At 44.9% G+C, this 19,169-nt stretch overlaps 1 protein-coding gene across 1 annotated transcript; it reads right to left on the reverse strand.

Annotated features, from left to right (window-relative positions):
- Positions 1-17,074, reverse strand: LOC306816616 (uncharacterized protein; the record flags this gene model as incomplete). The annotated part of the gene is made up of 7 exons (XM_079333029.1): positions 1-346; positions 796-889; positions 1,092-1,258; positions 3,750-3,843; positions 4,027-4,199; positions 16,705-16,870; positions 17,004-17,074. The coding sequence occupies 7 exons, from the start codon at positions 17,072-17,074 to the stop codon at positions 2-4; spliced, it is 1,110 nt and encodes a 369-aa protein (XP_079189155.1). The 3' UTR covers position 1.
- Positions 17,075-19,169: the final 2,095 nt, after the last annotated feature.

A 19,169-nucleotide genomic window follows, 5' to 3' on the forward strand; every position in this document is an offset into this window, starting at 1 on the left:
CTCATGCTTCCACACATGACGCTGAGCAGGTGGAGAAGAGTGATTTGGAAGGAAGATGCATGAGGAAACAGGAGTCACTTTTATTACCACTCTGAAAAATATGGACTTGCCTTTCCACTTCCTTTGCTAGGCATCGTCGAGTTTTCACTTCCTCCAGGTACAGCTCCTTGTACTTTTCCACTTCTGCCTGTGCACATTCTTTTGGAAAAGTACTGTCTTGTTGGGTGTTTTTTATCTTATCCAACTCGCGCTCAAGATCTTCAATTCTATCTTTGAGCTGGTTTCTGAGGGAAGCATGAGGATTTGCTCCGATGCATTTTAGTCTGTCCTGGGAGGCAGCATGTGCCTGAAAGAGACAATGCACCTTCAACCAGCACAAAGAAAAAGAGAACTCTCCCCACCTGTCAATTGTGTGTAGCCAAGTTGGAGGGCCCAGCTTGGCTCAGAGAGGCAGCTGTGCCTCCTGACTACCATCAGCAACCAAGGCAGAACCCTGAGCTACTACTACATGTCATTCTTTTCATCCAGGATGATCCCCAGACCAGTACTACTATTGAAAGCTACCAATGAAAGGCCACTATCTCTGTAGGACAGGGCGTGGAGAACACTCTAAGGTCACTTGCTATGAAAGCCAGGTAGATCCTCAGCTGCTTTCTGAGCAGCCTCTATTCAGCAGAATAGAGAAGGAACTGATCTTCCCTTGGCTCTCTGGGAAAAATACACCATAACATTTCCCTATAGAAATAGGTAACTAGGCTCAGGAGTCATGAAAAGAGAAATTTATGAGCAGCTTACTGAGATAATGGCTTGCACGTCTCTCTGCAGGGCTTCAAACCTCTTGCTTTGTTGTTGGACAGCTGCTTCCAAACAGGTCTTTTCAAATTCAAGGCTTAACAAGAAATAAAGGCTTTATTATAAAAATCTACCAGAGCACCAATTCCAAAGAAACCAGAGTAAAACATACAAAATCAAATGCACCATTCAAAACCATAATGGTGTGCTGTGATAAAAGGCTACCTAGCTATCTATTGTGGTTTCTAACCAACTCGTGTAGGCAACAGACACTTGGTCCCACTGTGTTGTTCTCTTACAGTTCTATTTGTTCTTCCTGTTGTTTCACAGTCTCCAGTTTTTTCAACACCTCATCCCGCAGTTTCATGGCAGAAGCTGTTGTTTGTCTTTCCTTCTCCTCCATGGCAGCCATCAAGTTCTTAATATCACACTCAGACTTTAGATCTTTTTCTTCCACCTCCTGCAACTGTAAAGAAACAGAAAGAATCCACAGTTGTCAGGTGAGCTTTTATACAGAGGATTCACGTGCTGCAGATATCTGCCCGTTCCCTCTGACCAAGGAACTGTAAACGTCTCAAGTATCTTCAGAGCTTTGCTTCTACTGGCAAAATGAACACAAGCTTTGTTACTTCCTATTCTTCTATGTTGTGTCTCGTTGTTTCTTGGGGTAATAGCAAGTAAAGGAGCAGGAAAGGCCTTTGCAAGGGTTTTATTTCAGCTACACACCTGCACTGTCCAGAGTTCAGGGATCAAAGGCAATGGGGCTTGTGTGAGGGTTTCAGTTTTTGGATGAACAGTGTGAGGAAAAGTTTAGGGACCAATTACTACAGAACAGAGAAACTAGGTGGGAGTGACTGAAAGGCTGAGTGATGGACAGAGCGAGGGCACAGGGCTGCCTAGAAAACAGAACAGGGCTTGCTTTGGCCAGATGAAACAAGATCTGCTATCAAGAGAAGGCAGCTCAGAGAGGCATCTCATTTTCCTTAACTGGGAATGCTTTTCTGGGTCTCCACACTTCTACAGCAGCCTCTCCCATCCCTCCACAGATTTCCTAGAGCCTGGATCTAAGCACTGACACTGCTGCTCCAAGCCTTCTGGGGACCTGTGATGATGCTCTTTGTATTCACTTTATTTGCTACTGCATGAAAGCATGAACTGACATGCTTTTATTCCTAAAGAAGGAAGGAGTCTTGCAAGTGTCAGAGGAAAACTGCTCCAGTGGACCTGCTCTGGAGCACAGCACGCTGCCAGGGGAGCATGGGGAGTTTTCTCAAGTGGCAGAGACGACAAATGCAGCGCTGAGAGAGGTGCCTGCTCCCACTGAGTGGGAAGCGGTGGATCCCTGAGGAATGGCAGCTTTGCCTCAGTGTGGTGGGGCCAGGAGGGGCAGCAGCAGTTACATCCCAGTGAGCACCATTTCAGAAAGGCTCCCAGGTGAACTGCACCATCAGACCTGCTCTGGAGTTTGGAATCACACTGGGCTGCTTGGGGAGTGTTCTTAAACCAGGAAGACCTGGAATGTAGAGCAGAGATGCTGGAGAGGATGAAATGGTGAAACCTTACAAATATGAATACGTAAGTTCTGAGAACGGGGTTGAAATGAAAGCCACTTTCGAGACATCAAGCCTCAGTTACTAAATAACTAGAGGACAATGGAATGGCTAGCTGGAAGTAATCCCCTCTTGATGAAACAATGATTCCTGCTGGAAGCGGGTCCAAAGGTGAAGAAAAGATCTTGTTAGAATTTAAAGTATAACACACTATGGTAATACGAAGATTCTTATAGGCTGTATGTAAATGTTATAAAATTTGTATCTTGTATTAGATTGGTTAGCAGAAATTAGAATATTCATTATAGAACAAGTTTTATTGTATTGTAAACGGGAAATCGCTCTCTCGCCTTCCTCCTCCCTTACTCTCCTCTCCCTCCTCTCTAGTCCCCACTCTCTCTCTTTCTTCCTCCCCCCATCTTGCTCCGAGCTGCTGGCAGCGGCTCTTAGCAAGATTTTCTATGCCCACGCCCTCACAATAAACTGCAACTGTAAGAGAACAGCCTTGGCAGAGCCCTTGAGTTTGTCCCGGAGAAAACCGTCCACAGCGACAAAGAGACCCCCACACAGAGAGGAATCCCACGGCCCTGACCGTGAAGTGGGGAAACCCTGAGGAGAGGCATCTGTACCTCAGCTATGAACTGAGGAACTATGGGGGGGGGAGCAGGGGCAGAAGTGACAGAGGCAGATTAAAGCCCAGTATAATCATTACTTCCTTACGTCTCTCTCCTGCTTCCTGGGATACTGTGTTGTTCTTTTTCAAGGTGTATTGGATGAAATAGGCACCCACAGCTTCATTCTAAAGGCACAGGCTTTCCCCAACTCTGCTCAAACCCTAGCTGATTCCTTATGCAACTACAGGTTGCCTTTCTCAAGGTCAGCCTTGTGGCTCCTAGTAACTGCCAGTGAAGCTTTGGATGTGGATTGCTCTAGAACTGCATTGGCGACCTTCTGCTGCAGCTGTGGCACTGTGTTCTAGGGCAATGGTGTTCCACAGGCATGAGGTTTTCGCTGAGCATATTATGGGTGCTTTTACTTCTTCCATTGCAGAATTATGCCTGTCTCCAGAGTGAATTCAAACCAAGAAATGCTGCTGGCTACCAAGAGGTAACCAAAAAACCAATGACCTCTCTCTCTTCCAGCTAAGCCGCCCATGCTGCCAGGGGGAAGCAGGGAAAACTTCACTGCTTCTATTCAAAACTAGAAATGCCACTCAAAGGCCACTTGCTGTGAAAGCAAGGTTCTCAGCTGCTTTCTGAGAAGCCTCTATTCCAAAGAATGCAGGAACCAAACTCCCCTTGGCTCTTCTGGAAAACCTCTTCTGGAAAACCTCACCATAAAATGTACCCACAGGAATTGGTAATTAGGCTCAGGAGTCATGAAAAGTGACATTTATGAGCAGCTTACTGAGGCAGAGGCTTGCAGGTCTCTGTGCAGGGCTTCAATCCTGTTGTTCTCTTGGTGGGCAGTGGCTTCCAAACTGGCATTCTGAATTTCAAGCCTTAAAGAAACACATCGGTCTTATTAAAGAAAATTCTCCAAGGAGAGCACCAATTTCAGATGAACTATGTGAACAAATAAAATCAAAAGCAAGAGTGCCTCTCAAAATCAGAGTATATGTCCTGTTGTTTCCTCCCAAATCCTGCAAGCAACAGACACCCCAACCCACTTGTTGTTCCCTCACCGTAGCAAGTGTTCTTCCTGTTGTTTCACAGCAGTCTGGTAGTCAAGGTGTGCTGACAGCTGATCCTGCAGTTCCAGGGAAGCCAGTTCTTCTTTATCCTCCTCCTCCACGGCAGCCATCGAGTTCTGAAAGCAACTCTCAGAACTTGGATCTTTTTCTTCCATCTCCTGCAACTGTAAAGAAACAGAAAGAGTCCACAGTTGTCAGTTGAGCTTTTATACAGAGGAGTCAGCTGCTGCCCAAGGATTCATGTGCTGCAGATACCGGCCCATACCCTCTGCCCAAAGAACTGCAATCATCTCCAGGACCTTCAGTGCTCTACTTCTACCAGCAAATGAACACAAGCTGTGTTACTTCCTATTCCTCTACAGCAGCCTCTCCCATCCCTCCACAGATTTCCTAGAGCCTGGATCTAAGCACTGACACTGCTGCTCCAAGCCTTCTGGGGACCTGTGATGATGCTCTTTGTATTCACTTTATTTGCTACTGCATGAAAGCATGAACTGACATGCTTTTATTCCTAAAGAAGGAAGGAGTCTTGCAAGTGTCAGAGGAAAACTGCTCCAGTGGACCTGCTCTGGAGCACAGCACGCTGCCAGGGGAGCATGGGGAGTTTTCTCAAGTGGCAGAGACGACAAATGCAGCGCTGAGAGAGGTGCCTGCTCCCACGGAGTGGGAAGGGGTGGATCCCTGAGGAATGGCAGCTTTGCCTCAGTGTGGTGGGGCCAGGAGGGGCAGCAGCAGTTACATCCCAGTGAGCACCATTTCAGAAAGGCTCCCAGGTGAACTGCACCGTCAGACCTGCTCTGGAGTTTGGAATCACACTGGGCTGCTTGGGGAGTGTTCTTAAACTAGGAAGACCTGGAATGTAAAGCAGAGAGGGGAATCCCACAGCCCTGACCGTGAAGTGGGGAAACCCTGAAGAGAGGCATCTGTACCTCAGCATGGTGGGTGGGAGCAGAGGCAGAAGTGACAGAGGTAGATTAAAGCCCAATATATCCACTACTTCCTTAGGTCTCTCTCCTTCTTGTCGTGAATGTAGCAGGGCCAAGGCCTTTATTAAACAGCTCTTCATTAGTGGGGGGGGTCACGGGGAGTAGGCCCTACGCCTGCTGCTGCTGACAGGCAACGCCGGGAGGAGGTCCTGCCAATCCCAACAAACATAGGGACAGGAGTCTCAGCCTCACGGACACATCTGAGATCTCAATAGTGGCTCATTGGTCTGGAGGTGTCATTCTTCTTAACTGCCCTTTAGGTTGCGGTGATTAAACAGTTACAAAGGACATATTGCAGGTGACTTGGCTTGTTAGTTGAGATGATCTGTGAACTTGGGTTCGGTGTTGGTTGACTATTTTTGTGAATCTTTTCTTCAACAACAACTTCCGGTAATGGTGGTACTGGGAAACTTCTGGAGATTTCCATATAGGGTGTGGCTAACTTGATAGGCAGGCAGCAGCAGGCCGGAAATGAGGTAAGGGAAAGGGCGGAAATGGTAAGGCCGGAAATGAGGTAAGGGAAAGGGCGGAAGGAGGAAGTAACTGGGATAGGGGAAATATAATAAACCGGGGTTTGAATTACATAGGGACTACACATTTAACTGGGGAAAAGAACATAACAACTTGAGCAACAATCTTTTTAACTCTTCTAGCAATGTTGTTTTACGGTTTTCCTCTAAGACTTTTTACCACAATCCCCCCTCTTTCTCTTTGATCGGGTCTTTGACCCGCATCAAATCACAATTTTCGGTTTCTTGGGGGTATAATTTTTGTAGTTCTAGAAATTGGTTTAAGATTTCTTTAGCTGAATCATGTTCTGGGTTTTGGGTTCCGATCATCAAAATTTTAGTTCTCGTTTGATCAGTCATATTCTTTATGCTGGTTTGTATAGTGGTATTTACAAGCCTAATTAGGCATGGGAGTAGGCATGGTAAAAATAAAAAGCTTATGACTGCACTTGCAACTAAAAAGGCTACTTTTTTTCACCATTTAGTTTTTAGGGACCAGAAGTCATCCCACCAGCTAGTGTCCATTAGAGGGGTCCATTGTTAGTTTCCTACATATGCTATTTTTCGGATTTCTTTAGATATGTTTCATATTACTTCGCTTTTATCATCAATTTCCAGGCAGCATTCGGATGTATTAAATTTTTTCACAAATACCTCCTTCATCAGCCAATAAATAATCCACTGCAAGCCGAATTTGATAGACTACTGCTCGGGTCTGAGTTAACTGTTCAGTAACGTGGTCTAATGCGAGGGCTGTTCGATTAGATATTATTTCTAATACTGCTTGGAGTCTGATGATTCGGTTTAGCATATAAATGGGAGTACGGTATCCCCACGACCCATCCTGTGCCCACGTAGCTGGCCCATATACTTCCATGATGCCTTCAGGTGTCCACACTTGTCCCTTCCATTTTTGAGTACTTCCTAAATTAATCATACTCCTTTTCTTTCGGTTAGCCTTTTTCAAATCATCGCACAAGGGAATTCCTAATTTAGACCCCGAATTTTTGGGAAGTAGGAAGAATGCAGGTTTTATAATCCCAATTGTACAGCTCCCGGCCCAATCTCCTGGAAGATTGGTATATGCAGTGTCTCTGCATATCCAGAATAGATACTCAGGTGCTGTCCAAAAGGTTTGGTTGGTTTCGGTGGGACATGACCAATATTTGGATAATTCCTCTAATCCCCAAAAGGGATTTATTTTCTTTCCAGCACATTCATGTAAATCATATCCTTCGTGATAAACACATCCTTTTTCCTTTTGGTGTATTGTCCAATATTTGTTTGGCTCCTTAGGTATCCACCTTATAATTGACTTTTTTATAGTTAGGTACCTTTTGCAGGGCATAGTTCCTACAAATGTTCTATATGGGTTTCCAACTCTTTTAATACATTCTTCTCCAATAGGTTTATATTTTAAATTCCATTGTTCTTTCTTTCGTTTTTGCTTAGGTAATTGAGATGTTTGGTTAGTTTGCTTCCATTTTAGAATTTCCAATGGGCTTAAACTGATCCCTTCCCATGGCCAAATCTCAGACATTTGTGTATTACCGCATACCCAGCAATTGGTTATATTTAATTCTTTACTAATTCTTTCAACTAAATCTATGAATGAATTTTTCCCTAAAGGTATTTCCAATTCATTTTCCTTTTTGGTATTTATTACTAATTGTTTTTCTTTGATCAAATCTATTAATTCTCCTTGATTATTCTCATGTTCAAAGCAAAACCAGGCTTCCCCTATAGGACATTCTCTGAGCAACCGCTGCCGAAAAGTGGCAGTATTCTTAGCAATCCAATACGTTTTTCCACTTTCTTGACAAGTGGAGATCTGGGAATGATTGAAACAGCTGGGATTCACGTTGGTGTGAATTCTTATTAGGGACTCTTGGGTCTCCCCATCATATATCGGATGGTAACACTTGCTGCATTTAACCTCTTCGCTGCTTATCAGGTTATTTGCTAGCAAGGCTAGCAACATTCCTCTCAAGAGTCCGGTATGAACTGCTTTCAGTCTCACCTGGGCTTGCCTCTTGGAGGTGGGGGTCCCCTTAGGTAAGATTTTACTTTACCAGAGTTCTCTCATCCCCTTTGTATACTAATTTAGGTGTTTTTAGAAAGTGTTCTGTAGGGGAATTGGTCTTTATGGTTTGGCAAACTTCTAATTTGAGAATTGAATGATACTTAGAATCGGACAACAATTTTGTAACAACAAGAACTTTAGTGAACTACTGGGAACTTGAAAGACTACTGCAAGTATGCAACAACAACATTATAACAACAACTAGAGTTAACATAAACTGCGTACAGTAACACTTTGCTTTCAAATTGGAACTGTCTAAGTCTTTTCAGCTGTCTTTTTCTTTTCGCTTAAAGTTAAGTTGGAGGTCTGTAGCTCCTTTTGTAATGGTCCATTCAGGTGCCTTTGGCTGAAATACTGTGGAGTCCGATTCACTAGGGGGAGGTGGAATTGGTCCTTTAACTTGCGATATGTGAGTCCAACCTTTTTCTTTTGTTCTTACAGCAGTGTGTGTAGTTAGGAGGACTAGGAAGGGGCCTTCATACCTAGGAGATAGAGATGTGTGACTTAAGGATTTAACAAGAACCCAGTCCCCAGGGTTGATCTGATGAGCATTTGAATCTAAGGGAGAGGTTTGGGGCAGGTATCCTTTTTTCTTTAGTTGCTCTATTGTTCTTCCAATGATTTTTAAATACTCTTGGGTGGCAGCTTCTCCTTCTAGATAGTTTGCAGAGCTAAAAGGGGTGATTAAAAAGGGAAGCCCAAACATCATTTCATAGGGTGAAACTCCTATGTCTGCACACGGTCTGGTCCTAATGCATAATAGGGCAAGAGGTAGGCATTTGAGCCAATTCATTTGGGTCTCTTCAATTAATTTTGTTAATACATTTTTCAAGGTTTTGTTCATTCTTTCTACTCGGCCGGAACTTTGGGGATGCCATGGAGTATGCAACCTCCATTTCATTCCCAGTGCTTCGATGACTCGATGTAATGTATGTGACGTAAAATGTGGGCCTCTATCAGAATCGATGTGGTTAATTAATCCATATCTAGGAATAATTTGTTCAAGGATTATTTTTATGACCACTTCTGAGGTTTCTTTAATAGTGGGGAAGGCCTCCACCCAATGGGTAAGATGGTCCACAATAACTAATAAATGTTTATATTTTTGAACTGGGTGCATTTCTGTGAAGTCAATTTGAACACTTTGGAATGGTCTTAATGCTAATTCCCTTCCCCCATATTCAATTTTTCGCATAACTTTTTGATTAGCTTTTTGGCAGATTAAACACCCTTTAGTTATTGATTTAGCCAGATTATATATCCCAATACAAAAATTTTCTCTGAGGAAGTGGTCACATAATCCTTGAACACCCCAGTGGGTCAGTTAATGGATTTCTGCCAATACCTTTCTGGCTAGACTTTTGTTTAAAAATTTGCACCCATCTTTCATTACCCACTCTCCTTGATTTCCTTGATGTATTTCTAACTTTTTTATTATCTTTAACTCTTCTTCACTAAAAATGGGCTTTGTAATTTCTGATTTCTCTGGTGTCTCATTTAATTTAAAGACTTCTATAGGCCCTTCGGAACTTAATGAGACTTCTTTGGCTATTTTGTCAGCATACCGATTTCCTCTTTCTTCTAAGGTATTTCCCTTTTGGTGCCCTCTTATGTGCACAACTGCAATTTCTGTTGGTTTGAGCAAGGATTCTAATATGGATTTTATTAAGGTTTTATGTACCAAATCTTTCCCCTTTGAGTTTAAATACCCGCGTTCTGCCCAGATTTTTCCAAATGTGTGGACTATTCCAAATGCATATTTTGAATCAGTGTAAATGGTTCCTGGTTTTCCTTCTAATGAGTCTAGACCTCTTTTTAACGCATAGATCTCACAACATTGTGCAGACCAATTGGATGGTAGCTTCCCCTTTTCTATCACTTCTAGCTCTTTTCCTTCTGCTCTTTTTACTACTGCATACCCAGATACCCTTTTTCCATCTACTACTCTAGATGAACCATCGGTGAACAATACTTCTCCATATGGCAATGGTGTACTTTGTAGATCTTCCCTTACTTTGGTTTGGAAATTTATAAGCTCCAGGCAATTGTGCTCTAGCTCTGGCAAGGGTTCCCCTGAGAGAAATTGAGCCAGATTAATACTTTTAGAGGTGGCCAATTCTAAATTACTTGCATTCATTAATATAATTTCATATTTTAGTATTCTGGCTTCTGTTAGCCATTGCTGGGCCCCTTGACTGAGGATAGTCTTAATATCATGTGGAGTATATACTTTAAGTTTTCCCTGCAATGTCAGTTTTTGTGCGTCCTCTATCAAAATTACTGCAGCCGCAATTGCTTGGAGACATAGTGGCCATCCTTTTGCTACTGGATCTAATAATTTAGAGAGGTAAGCTACTGGCTTTCGACAACCCCCCCATTCCTGAGTTAGTACACCGTAAGCTACTCCCCCTTCAGTGTTCGTGAATAGCTCAAACTCCTTTGTGAGATCTGGTAAACTTAAGACTGGGGCCGAAGATAATTTCTCTTTTAATTCTTCTAATTGTTTTTCGTCTTGTGCAGTCCAATTTATGGGTTCAGGGTTTACTAATTTTTCATAAAGAAATTTTACACTTTGAGTATATTTGTCTAACCATAATTTACAGTATCCAAACAAGCCTAAAAGTTTTCGAATGTCATGTTTAGTTTTTGGGGTCGAAATGGCTAGTATGCCCGAAATTCTCTCGGGGCTTAACTTTTTGTATCCATTTCCAATTATATGACCAAGGTATGTCACTTCTGGTTCAACGAACTGCAATTTGTTCCGGGATACTTTTAGACCCTTTTCTCCCAGAAAGTTAAGGAGTTTTATACTAGTTGTTCTAACTAGCTGTTGTTCTTTTCCAGATATTAACAAATCATCTACATATTGGAGGATTCGTGTCTCATTTTCAGGGGTGAACTGGTCTAATAGTTCTTCTAGAGCCTGTCCGAAAAGATTGGGGGACTCAGGAAATCCTTGAGGTAGACAGGTCCACCTTAATTGTTGTTTTCTCTTCCCTCCTGGGTACTCCCACTCGAATGCAAACCAGTCACGGCATTCTTCTGCTAGCGGACACGCCCAAAAGGCATCTTTTAAATCTATGGTGGTGAACCATGCATGTTCCCTGGGAATTTTACTCAACAGAGTGTAAGGGTTAGACACCACAGGATGTCTAGCGATGATTTTTTTATTAATTTCTCTCAAATCCTGGACTAATCTATATTTTCCCTCTGCCTTTTTGACTGCTAAAATTGGGGTGTTATGGGGGGACATGCATGGTTCTAACACACCTTCCGCCAGAAGGTGGTCTATAATTGGGGCTAGTCCTTCTCTACCCTTTTCTGATATTGGGTACTGTTTTACCTTGACTGGGGTAGTTCCTTCTTGCATTTGCACTTTTATTGGCGTGATGTCTAAAAAGCCAGTTTTCCCTTCTTCTGCCCATACTTGGGGATTGATTTCACTTATATCTTTTTCGGTCAATTTCATAATACGCACAACCATCCTCCCATTTTCTGGAATAACTGCTATTCCTAACTTAACTTGTAAATCTCTCCCTAACAAATTCTTTTCTAAATGTGGTAAATAAATCATCTCTGCCACACACTGTTTAAAGTTTCCTTTTAACTCTACTCCTTCAATTATTGGTGCTTTGAAGGGTGTCCCTTCAGCTCCTATTACTTCGCACGTTCGATTACTAATATGGACTCCTACTGGAAGATCTTTCAAACTGGACCGATCAGCTCCCGTGTCAACTAAGAACTCAAAACTTAAATTCTGGGGACCAACATTGAGGTTTATCAAGGGCTCATCTAGATGTTTCATTGGGTCCCCTAAAGGGAAGAGCCCCTGACACCCCTAATCTTCCCCTCTCAGAATCTTTTCTAAATTTTCCTGTTCTTTTTCAATTGCTTCATTGATGGCAATCTTTTTACAGTACCTTTTGAGATGACCCACTTCACCACAGTAATAACATCTGCCCTGAAATTTTCCGACCTTCTGCCAAGGGTTGGCATTAGAACCTCCTGCGCCTGGCGCAATCTTAGGTTCTCCTTCTCTAGATCCACATGGCTTCTCTAGCTTATTTCCAGTTGCATTTATACATTCTCTAGCTATCGCTACCATCACTCGGGCGTTCAATTTCGCTTTCTCCTCTTCCCTTCTCAGATGATTAGAGCCTCTTTAAGTAGTTCATTTATCCCTTTTTCCTGCCAGTCTTCCATCTTTTCTAATTTCCTTCAGATGTCAGGCCAAGATTTGGTGACAAAATGTACTCTTAATACTGCTTGGCCATCCGGACTATCAGGATCTATACTAGAGTACAGCTGAAAGTTCTTCCTTAACCGATTTAACCACGTGGATGGGGTCTCATCTTTCTCTTGTACTGCTCCAAAGGCCAATTTGGTGTTACTTTGGCGAGGAACAGACTCTTTTATTCCCCTAACTATTAAAGCTCGATAGTCAATCATATTCCGCCTCCCCTCTTCTTGGTTTGGATTCCATCCTGGGTCTGTGAGAGGTAGTTTATAGTCACCCGGTGGTCCTTGCCGGTTTTCCCTCTCCCATATGCGTAGGCCGGCTTCTCTAATCATCCTAACTTCCTCTGGGTTGAATAGTATATTTATAACTGAATTCATTTCTCTCCAAGTATAAATGCTAGGTCCTAAGAACTGATCTACCTGTTCTGCAATGCCTATGGGATCTTCCACTAAATTCCCAATTTCTTTTTTAAATCCTCTCACTTCTGAGGCCGTCAACGGTGCGTCTACAAACCCAAGTCTGCCCTCTATTCCTCCCATAGGCACTTCCCTGAGTGGAAACATCCTTTCTGCTTTTGCTGCCCTTGACCTCGTATTATAATATGGTCCCTCTGCTTGTGCCAGTACAGGGTTCTGTTGATTACTGGAGGAAGAGCTACTGTTGGATGGTGATAGACTCAGTTCCCAATTGGAAGGAGGTGAAGGGACACCTATTGGTGGAGGGGCCTGAACCAAGGCAGGAGGAATTGGGGTTTGTGGAGATACTAGGGGTGAAGGCAGGTTGGGAAGTGGGCACATAGGTAAAAAAGGCTGATTTGGAATAGGGGTACTAAGGGAAGGTGGTGACAGGGGAGTTATGCTAGATGCTTGAGGAGGAGGAGAATTGACAAGTGGAACAGAAGAAGGAAAGTAAGTGGGGGTGTTGGTGGGTGGAGAGGAGGTAGGAGGAGAATTGACAGATGGAGCAGAAGGAAGGTTATTGGAAGCATTGGTGGGTAGAGAAACAGCAGGGGGTTCGAAGGAAGTAATGGACGGAAGAGGAGGAAGAGGAGGTTGAAGGGGAGTGACGGTCGGAGGAGGAGGAGGAGGAAGTGGGTAATCGGGGGTATTGACAGGCGGGGGAAAAGGGGGAAGATAATCAAGGGGGTCCCATTTACTTTTATTTTTCTCTTCCTCGTTCCTTTGTCCCTTTTTCTCTACTACTTTACATATCTTTATTGGTTCTTCTTTTGCTCTACTCCCTCTCCAACAAGCTGCGTATTCAAGTTGTTCCACATTTGATCCTCCCCAAGTCTTTAAATATTGATTCAGCATTGTACACATCCATGGATCTTGGGTACCGAACCATGGCCATGCTCCTGGTAAATCTAACTTTGGCCATACTTCAAACACAATAATGGATCATTTTTATTTTATCTAACTTTTTAGTAGCTTCACAAGTATCCCACTTATTTAACATTATCGCCAAAGGGCTATCAGGAGGGATGTTCTTTACATTTTTGTTCTCTTTCGCTCTACTCTTTTGACTCATACAAGACCCCATAGTGATTTTTCAAATGGGCCTAACAGAAACTCACTGTGCCTCTACTCGAAAGGAAACAACTGACAGGCAACTAAAGACACACTCAACAAAAAATCTGGCCCTTTCTAACTTATCGTATAATTTCTTTCTTTAAAAAAAATATACGGTGCCCCTACTTCAAAGCAAATTTAATGATGGGCAACTAAAACAGGGCAAAGGAAAGAGCTGGTCACTACTGGGGTTTACCTATATCCCCCTCCCTATGCTCCTTCCTGGCCCACAGTTAAACTGAGATAGAGCCGGTCTCTAACGGGGCCCCGGTCGCCCCCTCCCTCTACTCTTCTCAGTTCCACCGGTGGGAGTCAGGTAAGGTCCCAGCGGGGCCTGGATACCCCTTCCTAAACCCTCGTCCCTGGGGGGCTCGGTCCCAGCGGGGCGCCGGCTGCCCCTTCCTGCACCCCCCCTTCTTTGAAAATAAACACAGTGGTGGGTCCTAGCGAGGTTCTCTCCTCTTTCCCAACCAACAGAAACCTGGGTCCTAGCGAAGGTTCTCCTTCTTCCCCAAACAAGAGAAAGCTGGGTCCTAGCGAAGGTTCTCCTTCTTCCCCAAGCAAGAGAAAGCTGGGTCCTAGCGAAGGTTCCCCTCCTTCCCCAACCGACAGAAAGCTGGGTCCTAGCGAAGGTTCTCCTTCTTCCCCAAGCTTGGGCCTAGGCCCCAAGGAGGCGCCTCTTTCACGCTCTAGGCCTTGGTAGGCCTCACTCACTTCCCCCTTTTCCCGGCCGGCTCCCTTGCGGGAGTCCGGAACCGCGGTACTCAGGGGTCCACACTCGCTTCGGGGGTCTGAGCTGCCAGCCCCCGTCTCATCCACACCACACTCGCTCGCCTCCCGTGCCCGCCACCGGTCTACTTACCGGCGCTCCAGGCGTTGTCCTGGTCCCGCGCAGCTCCGGGGTGGCCAGCTGTCCCAGAGGCCTCTTCGGGGTGGCGCCTCCCCCTCTGACGTCCTCTTCTGGGCGTGGCCTATCCCAGACGAGCCCCCAAGTTGTAGTCAATGTAGAAGGGCCAAGGCCTTTATTAAACAGCCCCTTATTAATGGGGGGGGTCACAGGGAGTAGGCCCTACACCTCCTGCCAGGCAACACCAGGAGGAGGTCCTACTGATCCCAACGAACATAGGGATGGGAATCTCAGCCTCGCAGGCACATCTGAGCTCTCAATAGTAGCTCATTGGTCTGGGGGTGTCATTCTTCTTAACTGCCCTTTAGGTTGCGGTGATTAAACAGTTACAAAGGACATATTGCAGATGACTTGGCTTGTTAGTTGAGATGATCTGTGAACTTGGGTTCGGTGTTGGTTGACTATTTTTGTGAATCTTTTCTTCAACAACAACTTCCGGTAATGGTGGTACTGGGAAACTTCTGGAGATTTCCATATAGGGTGTGGCTAACTTGATAGGCAGGCAGCAGCAGGCCGGAAATGAGGTAAGGGAAAGGGCGGAAATGGTAAGGCCGGAAATGAGGTAAGGGAAAGGGCGGAAGGAGGAAGTAACTGGGATAGGGGAAATACAATAAACCGGGGTTTGAATTACATAGGGACTACACATTTAACTGGGGAAAAGAACATAACAACTTGATCAAAGAACCAACAAACGAATGAGTGGATAGAACGATAAGGTAAGCAACAATCTTTTTAACTCTTCTAGCAATGTTGTTTTATGGTTTTCAGCTAAGACTTTTTACCACAGCAACTATTGTTGGGGAACCGCTAGGCCCAGGAAGCAAGCTGTATTTTGACCCCCCCAGTGGATCAGGAAAATTGGGAAGGTCCCTTTGCCAAGGGGACCTGTGCTTTAAAGGGGCATTACTGGATTTGTGGCCAACATGCCTATCGCAGGTTACCCCCAAACTGGTCAGGAATATGTTATGTGGGGTATATCAGACCACTGTTCTTTTTGCTACCACAAGTTCAGGAAAACCAGTTAGGAATCAAGGTATATGATGATCTAATTAGGGAAAAGCGGTCGATTGATGTATCCCCTGGCTGGGGGGAGCAGCCAAAAGTGGGGTGATAATGAATGGCCAGCTGAACGGATCATACAACACTATGGACCAGACACTTGGAATCCTAATGAATTAATAGCAGGTCCCAGAGAACCCAATTTGAATTTAAATCAGATAATTAGGTTACAAGCTGTCTTTGAAATAGTAAGTAACCAGACAGCTACAGCTCTTGACCTTCTTGCTGAGCGGGCTACTCAGATGAGAAATGCAATATTTCAACACCGGATAGTATTAGACTATTTCTTAGCAGAAGAAGGGGGCGTGTGTGGCAAATTAAATGACTCAAACTGCTGTTTGCAAATAGATGACAATGGAAAGGTGGTGAAACAAATAGCAAAAGAAATAAGAAAGTTAGCTCATGTACCTGTCCAAACATGAAAAGGATGGGAATGGGACATGTTTTTGTGGCTACCTGGTGGACTGTGAGTTAAACAACTGCTTTTTTTCCTCTTATGTGCTGTAGCAACTCTAATCTTTTTACCGTGCATAATCCCTTGTTTAATACAACTTATTCAACATGTGATCAAGGGAATGCAGGTTATAGCCATGCCTACTGACCCAGAGATGGCTAACAAAAGGACAGAAACTGATATCATTGCAAATAATTGCAAAACCGAAAAGGAGACGAGAACAAGAAATTAAGACGATCATAGATAAGTTTGTAAAGAGAATTACTAAAAATAAAAGAGGAGGGAGTTAGAGGAATGTTACATTTGTCTTTACAAACAAGTTGTAGATCTGTTGGTAGGCAAAGTTAGCCTACCAAGAAATAGAAAGAAACAATGGGAAGGATTACACTGATTGATGAATGGAAAAAGAGATTTGCCTTTACAAACAAACTGTAGGTTTTCTTCTAAATGAAATTGGGTAACAGAAGATGAAAGAAGCAACGAGGGGAGTGGGGGTGGGGGGGGGTGGGGCAGGGGGAAATATGAATTCTACAAGAATTAAAAATTAGAAGGGAAGGGTTACACAGTGGAGGGGAATGTCAGGTGTCAGGCGTTCCGGGAAGTCTGTGCCTCTCAAGTACCTCAGCCAATGGGGACAAAGAGAGGGAAAAGCGGCCGGGAAAATAGGATAAAAAGGGAGGCTGCGTCCTCCAAAGTTTGAGAGATCCCAGGGGAATGCTCCACGGCCTCTCCTTTTATTCGAATAAAGCAAAAAGGACTCCTCTGTCTCCTTTGTGGCATAAACCTCTGGTGTTTGTGGATTAATTTTCCTTACGGGGGCGCCCGCCGAGGCCACCCTCACGGCCGTGCCCGTGCCCTACATTGACACCCTCAGTCGTTCCCCGCGTGCCGCTGGCCGTTGCGGCGCCGCAGTCGCGTGCTGCCGCCATTCTCTCGTTGCTCGTGGTTCTGTTGGTGCCGCGGTTCTGTTGTTGCCCGCGGTTCTCCCGTTGCCCGGACCCGGCGCTCAGAGCTGCCCAACCCTCTCTGGGAGAAGCAGCTCGTTCCGCTTTGGGAGCACTGCGTATCCTTGCCACCCTCTGGGAGGCTCCTGGCCGCAGCCACCGCGCGGGGCGACCATGTGCCTAGTGCCTGTCCCCTTCGCTTCCTTGTCCCTCACCGCCATCGCCACCCGACCGCCAGCACCACGCCGGGTGCTTCCTTCTGCTGGATTGCCCCCAGCAGGGCCATGGCGTGGCATGCCCTGCAGAAGAGAGTCACGGGGCTCTTCAGCTGTAGGCGACAGCAGTCGCCATCCAGTAGCCCGTCTCGGCAGCCCTGTGCCACCACCAGCAGCGCTGCCTCTGAGCTGAAGGAGAAGGCCCAGGGCAGGCTGCACCGCGCGGCTGCCCGCGGCGACCTGGCCTGGCTCAGACGGCGGCGCTGGTATTACAAGAGAGTCGGCATCGACCTGCCAGACCAGCAGAGGCGGTCAGTTCTATGGGCCACCGAGGGGACACCTTGTGAAATAAATAAGCGCGGGCCGAAGCCTTTATTAAATAGTAGCTCTTTTTATTAACGGGGGTCGTAGGGAGGCTCAACGCCTGCTGCTGCTGCTCGTCCAACGCGGAAAGGAGGATCCCACGCAGTCCTGTCCAAGGGCAGGAATGGGAGTTCCAACCTCACAGGCACGTCCAGAACTCACTTGTGGCTCATTGGTCTGGGGGTGTCAATCTCCTCAACTGCTCTTTAGATTGCGGTGATTAAATAGTTACAAAGGGCACATTGCAGATGACTCCGCTCACTAGTTGAGGTGATCCGTGTACTTGGATTCAGTGTTGGTTGACTACTTTTGTGAGTCTTTTCTTTTGCAACCACTTCCGGTAACGGTGGTACTGGGAAACTTCTAGAGATTTACATATAGGGTGGTGCTAACTTGATAGGCAGGCAGCAGCAGGCCGGAAATGAGGTAAGGGAAAGGGCGGAAATGGTAAGGGGAAAGGGCGGAAGTGGGAAGTGGAGAGGGCGGAAATGGGAAGTGGAAGGGCGGAAATGGAGAACTGGGATAGGGAAATACAATAAACTGGGATTTGAAGTATATAGGGACTGTACATTCAACTGGGGAAAACAACACAGCAACCTGACCAGAGAACTAGCGAACCAACAAGTGGATAAAACGATAAGGCAACAACAATCCCCTTAACTCTTCCAACAACTCCCAACATTTCTCAACTGAGATTATTTACCACAATCCCCCCTTTATCTTTTTGATCGGGTCTTGGCCCGCATCAATCTGAAATTTGAGTCTCTTGGGAATAGAATTTCCTTAGTTTTTGGTATTGATCAAAAATTTGTTTTGCAGACTCATGTTCTGATTCTTGGCTTTCCATCATCATAATTTTAGCTTTGGTTTGATTAGCCATATTTGAAATGCTAGCTTGTATTGTCGAATTTATAATTTTGATTAAACAGGGGAACAAGCATGGGAAAAACAAAAAGCTTATAACTGCACTTACAATCAGAAAGGCTGCCTTTTTCCACCACTTGGTCTTAAATGACCAAAAATCATCCCACCAGCTTGAGCTTACCAAGGGGGTCCATTTTTGAGCGCCCACATAGGCCACTTTACGTATCTCTTTAGAGATGTTACGGATTACTTCACTTTTATCGTCTATTTCCAGACAGCATTCCGATGTATTGAATTTTCCACATATTCCACCTTCATTCGCTAGCAGGTAGTCTACTGCAAGTCGGATTTGGTAAACTACTGCTCTGGTTTGGGTCAGCTGGTCGGTGACATAATCTAGGGCCAAGGCAGTTTGGTTTGATATTACTTCCAGCACTGCCTGGAGTCTTATAATTCGGTTTAGCATATAAATTGGGGTGCGATATCCCCAGGACCCATCCTGTGCCCAGGTAGCTGGTCCATAAACTTCAATAATCCGCTCAGGTGTCCACACTTCCCCTTTCCATTTTTGGGTGCCACTTATATCAATTACACTTCTTTTTTCTCGGTCATTTTTCTTCAAGTCATCATATAAAGGAACTCCTAATTTAGCACCTGAGTCTCTGGGGAGTAGGAAAAAGGCCGGCTTAATGATTCCTATCGTGCAGCTCCCAAACCAATCTCCAGGGAGATTGGTATACGCAGTATTTCCGCATATCCAAAGTAAATGTTTAGGTGCTTCCCAAAATGTTTCATTTGTTTCTGTTGGGCATTCCCAATATTTGGATAATTCTTTTATCTCCCAGAAGGGATTTATTTGCTTTCCAGCACATTCATACAAATTGTACCCCTCGTGATAAATACATCCTTTTTCCTTTTTGTTCACAGACCAATATTTGT

The sequence above is a fragment of the Erithacus rubecula genome (assembly GCF_903797595.1).
Source record: "Erithacus rubecula genome assembly, contig: scaffold_737_arrow_ctg1, whole genome shotgun sequence".
Taxonomy (NCBI): Eukaryota; Metazoa; Chordata; class Aves; order Passeriformes; family Muscicapidae; genus Erithacus; species Erithacus rubecula.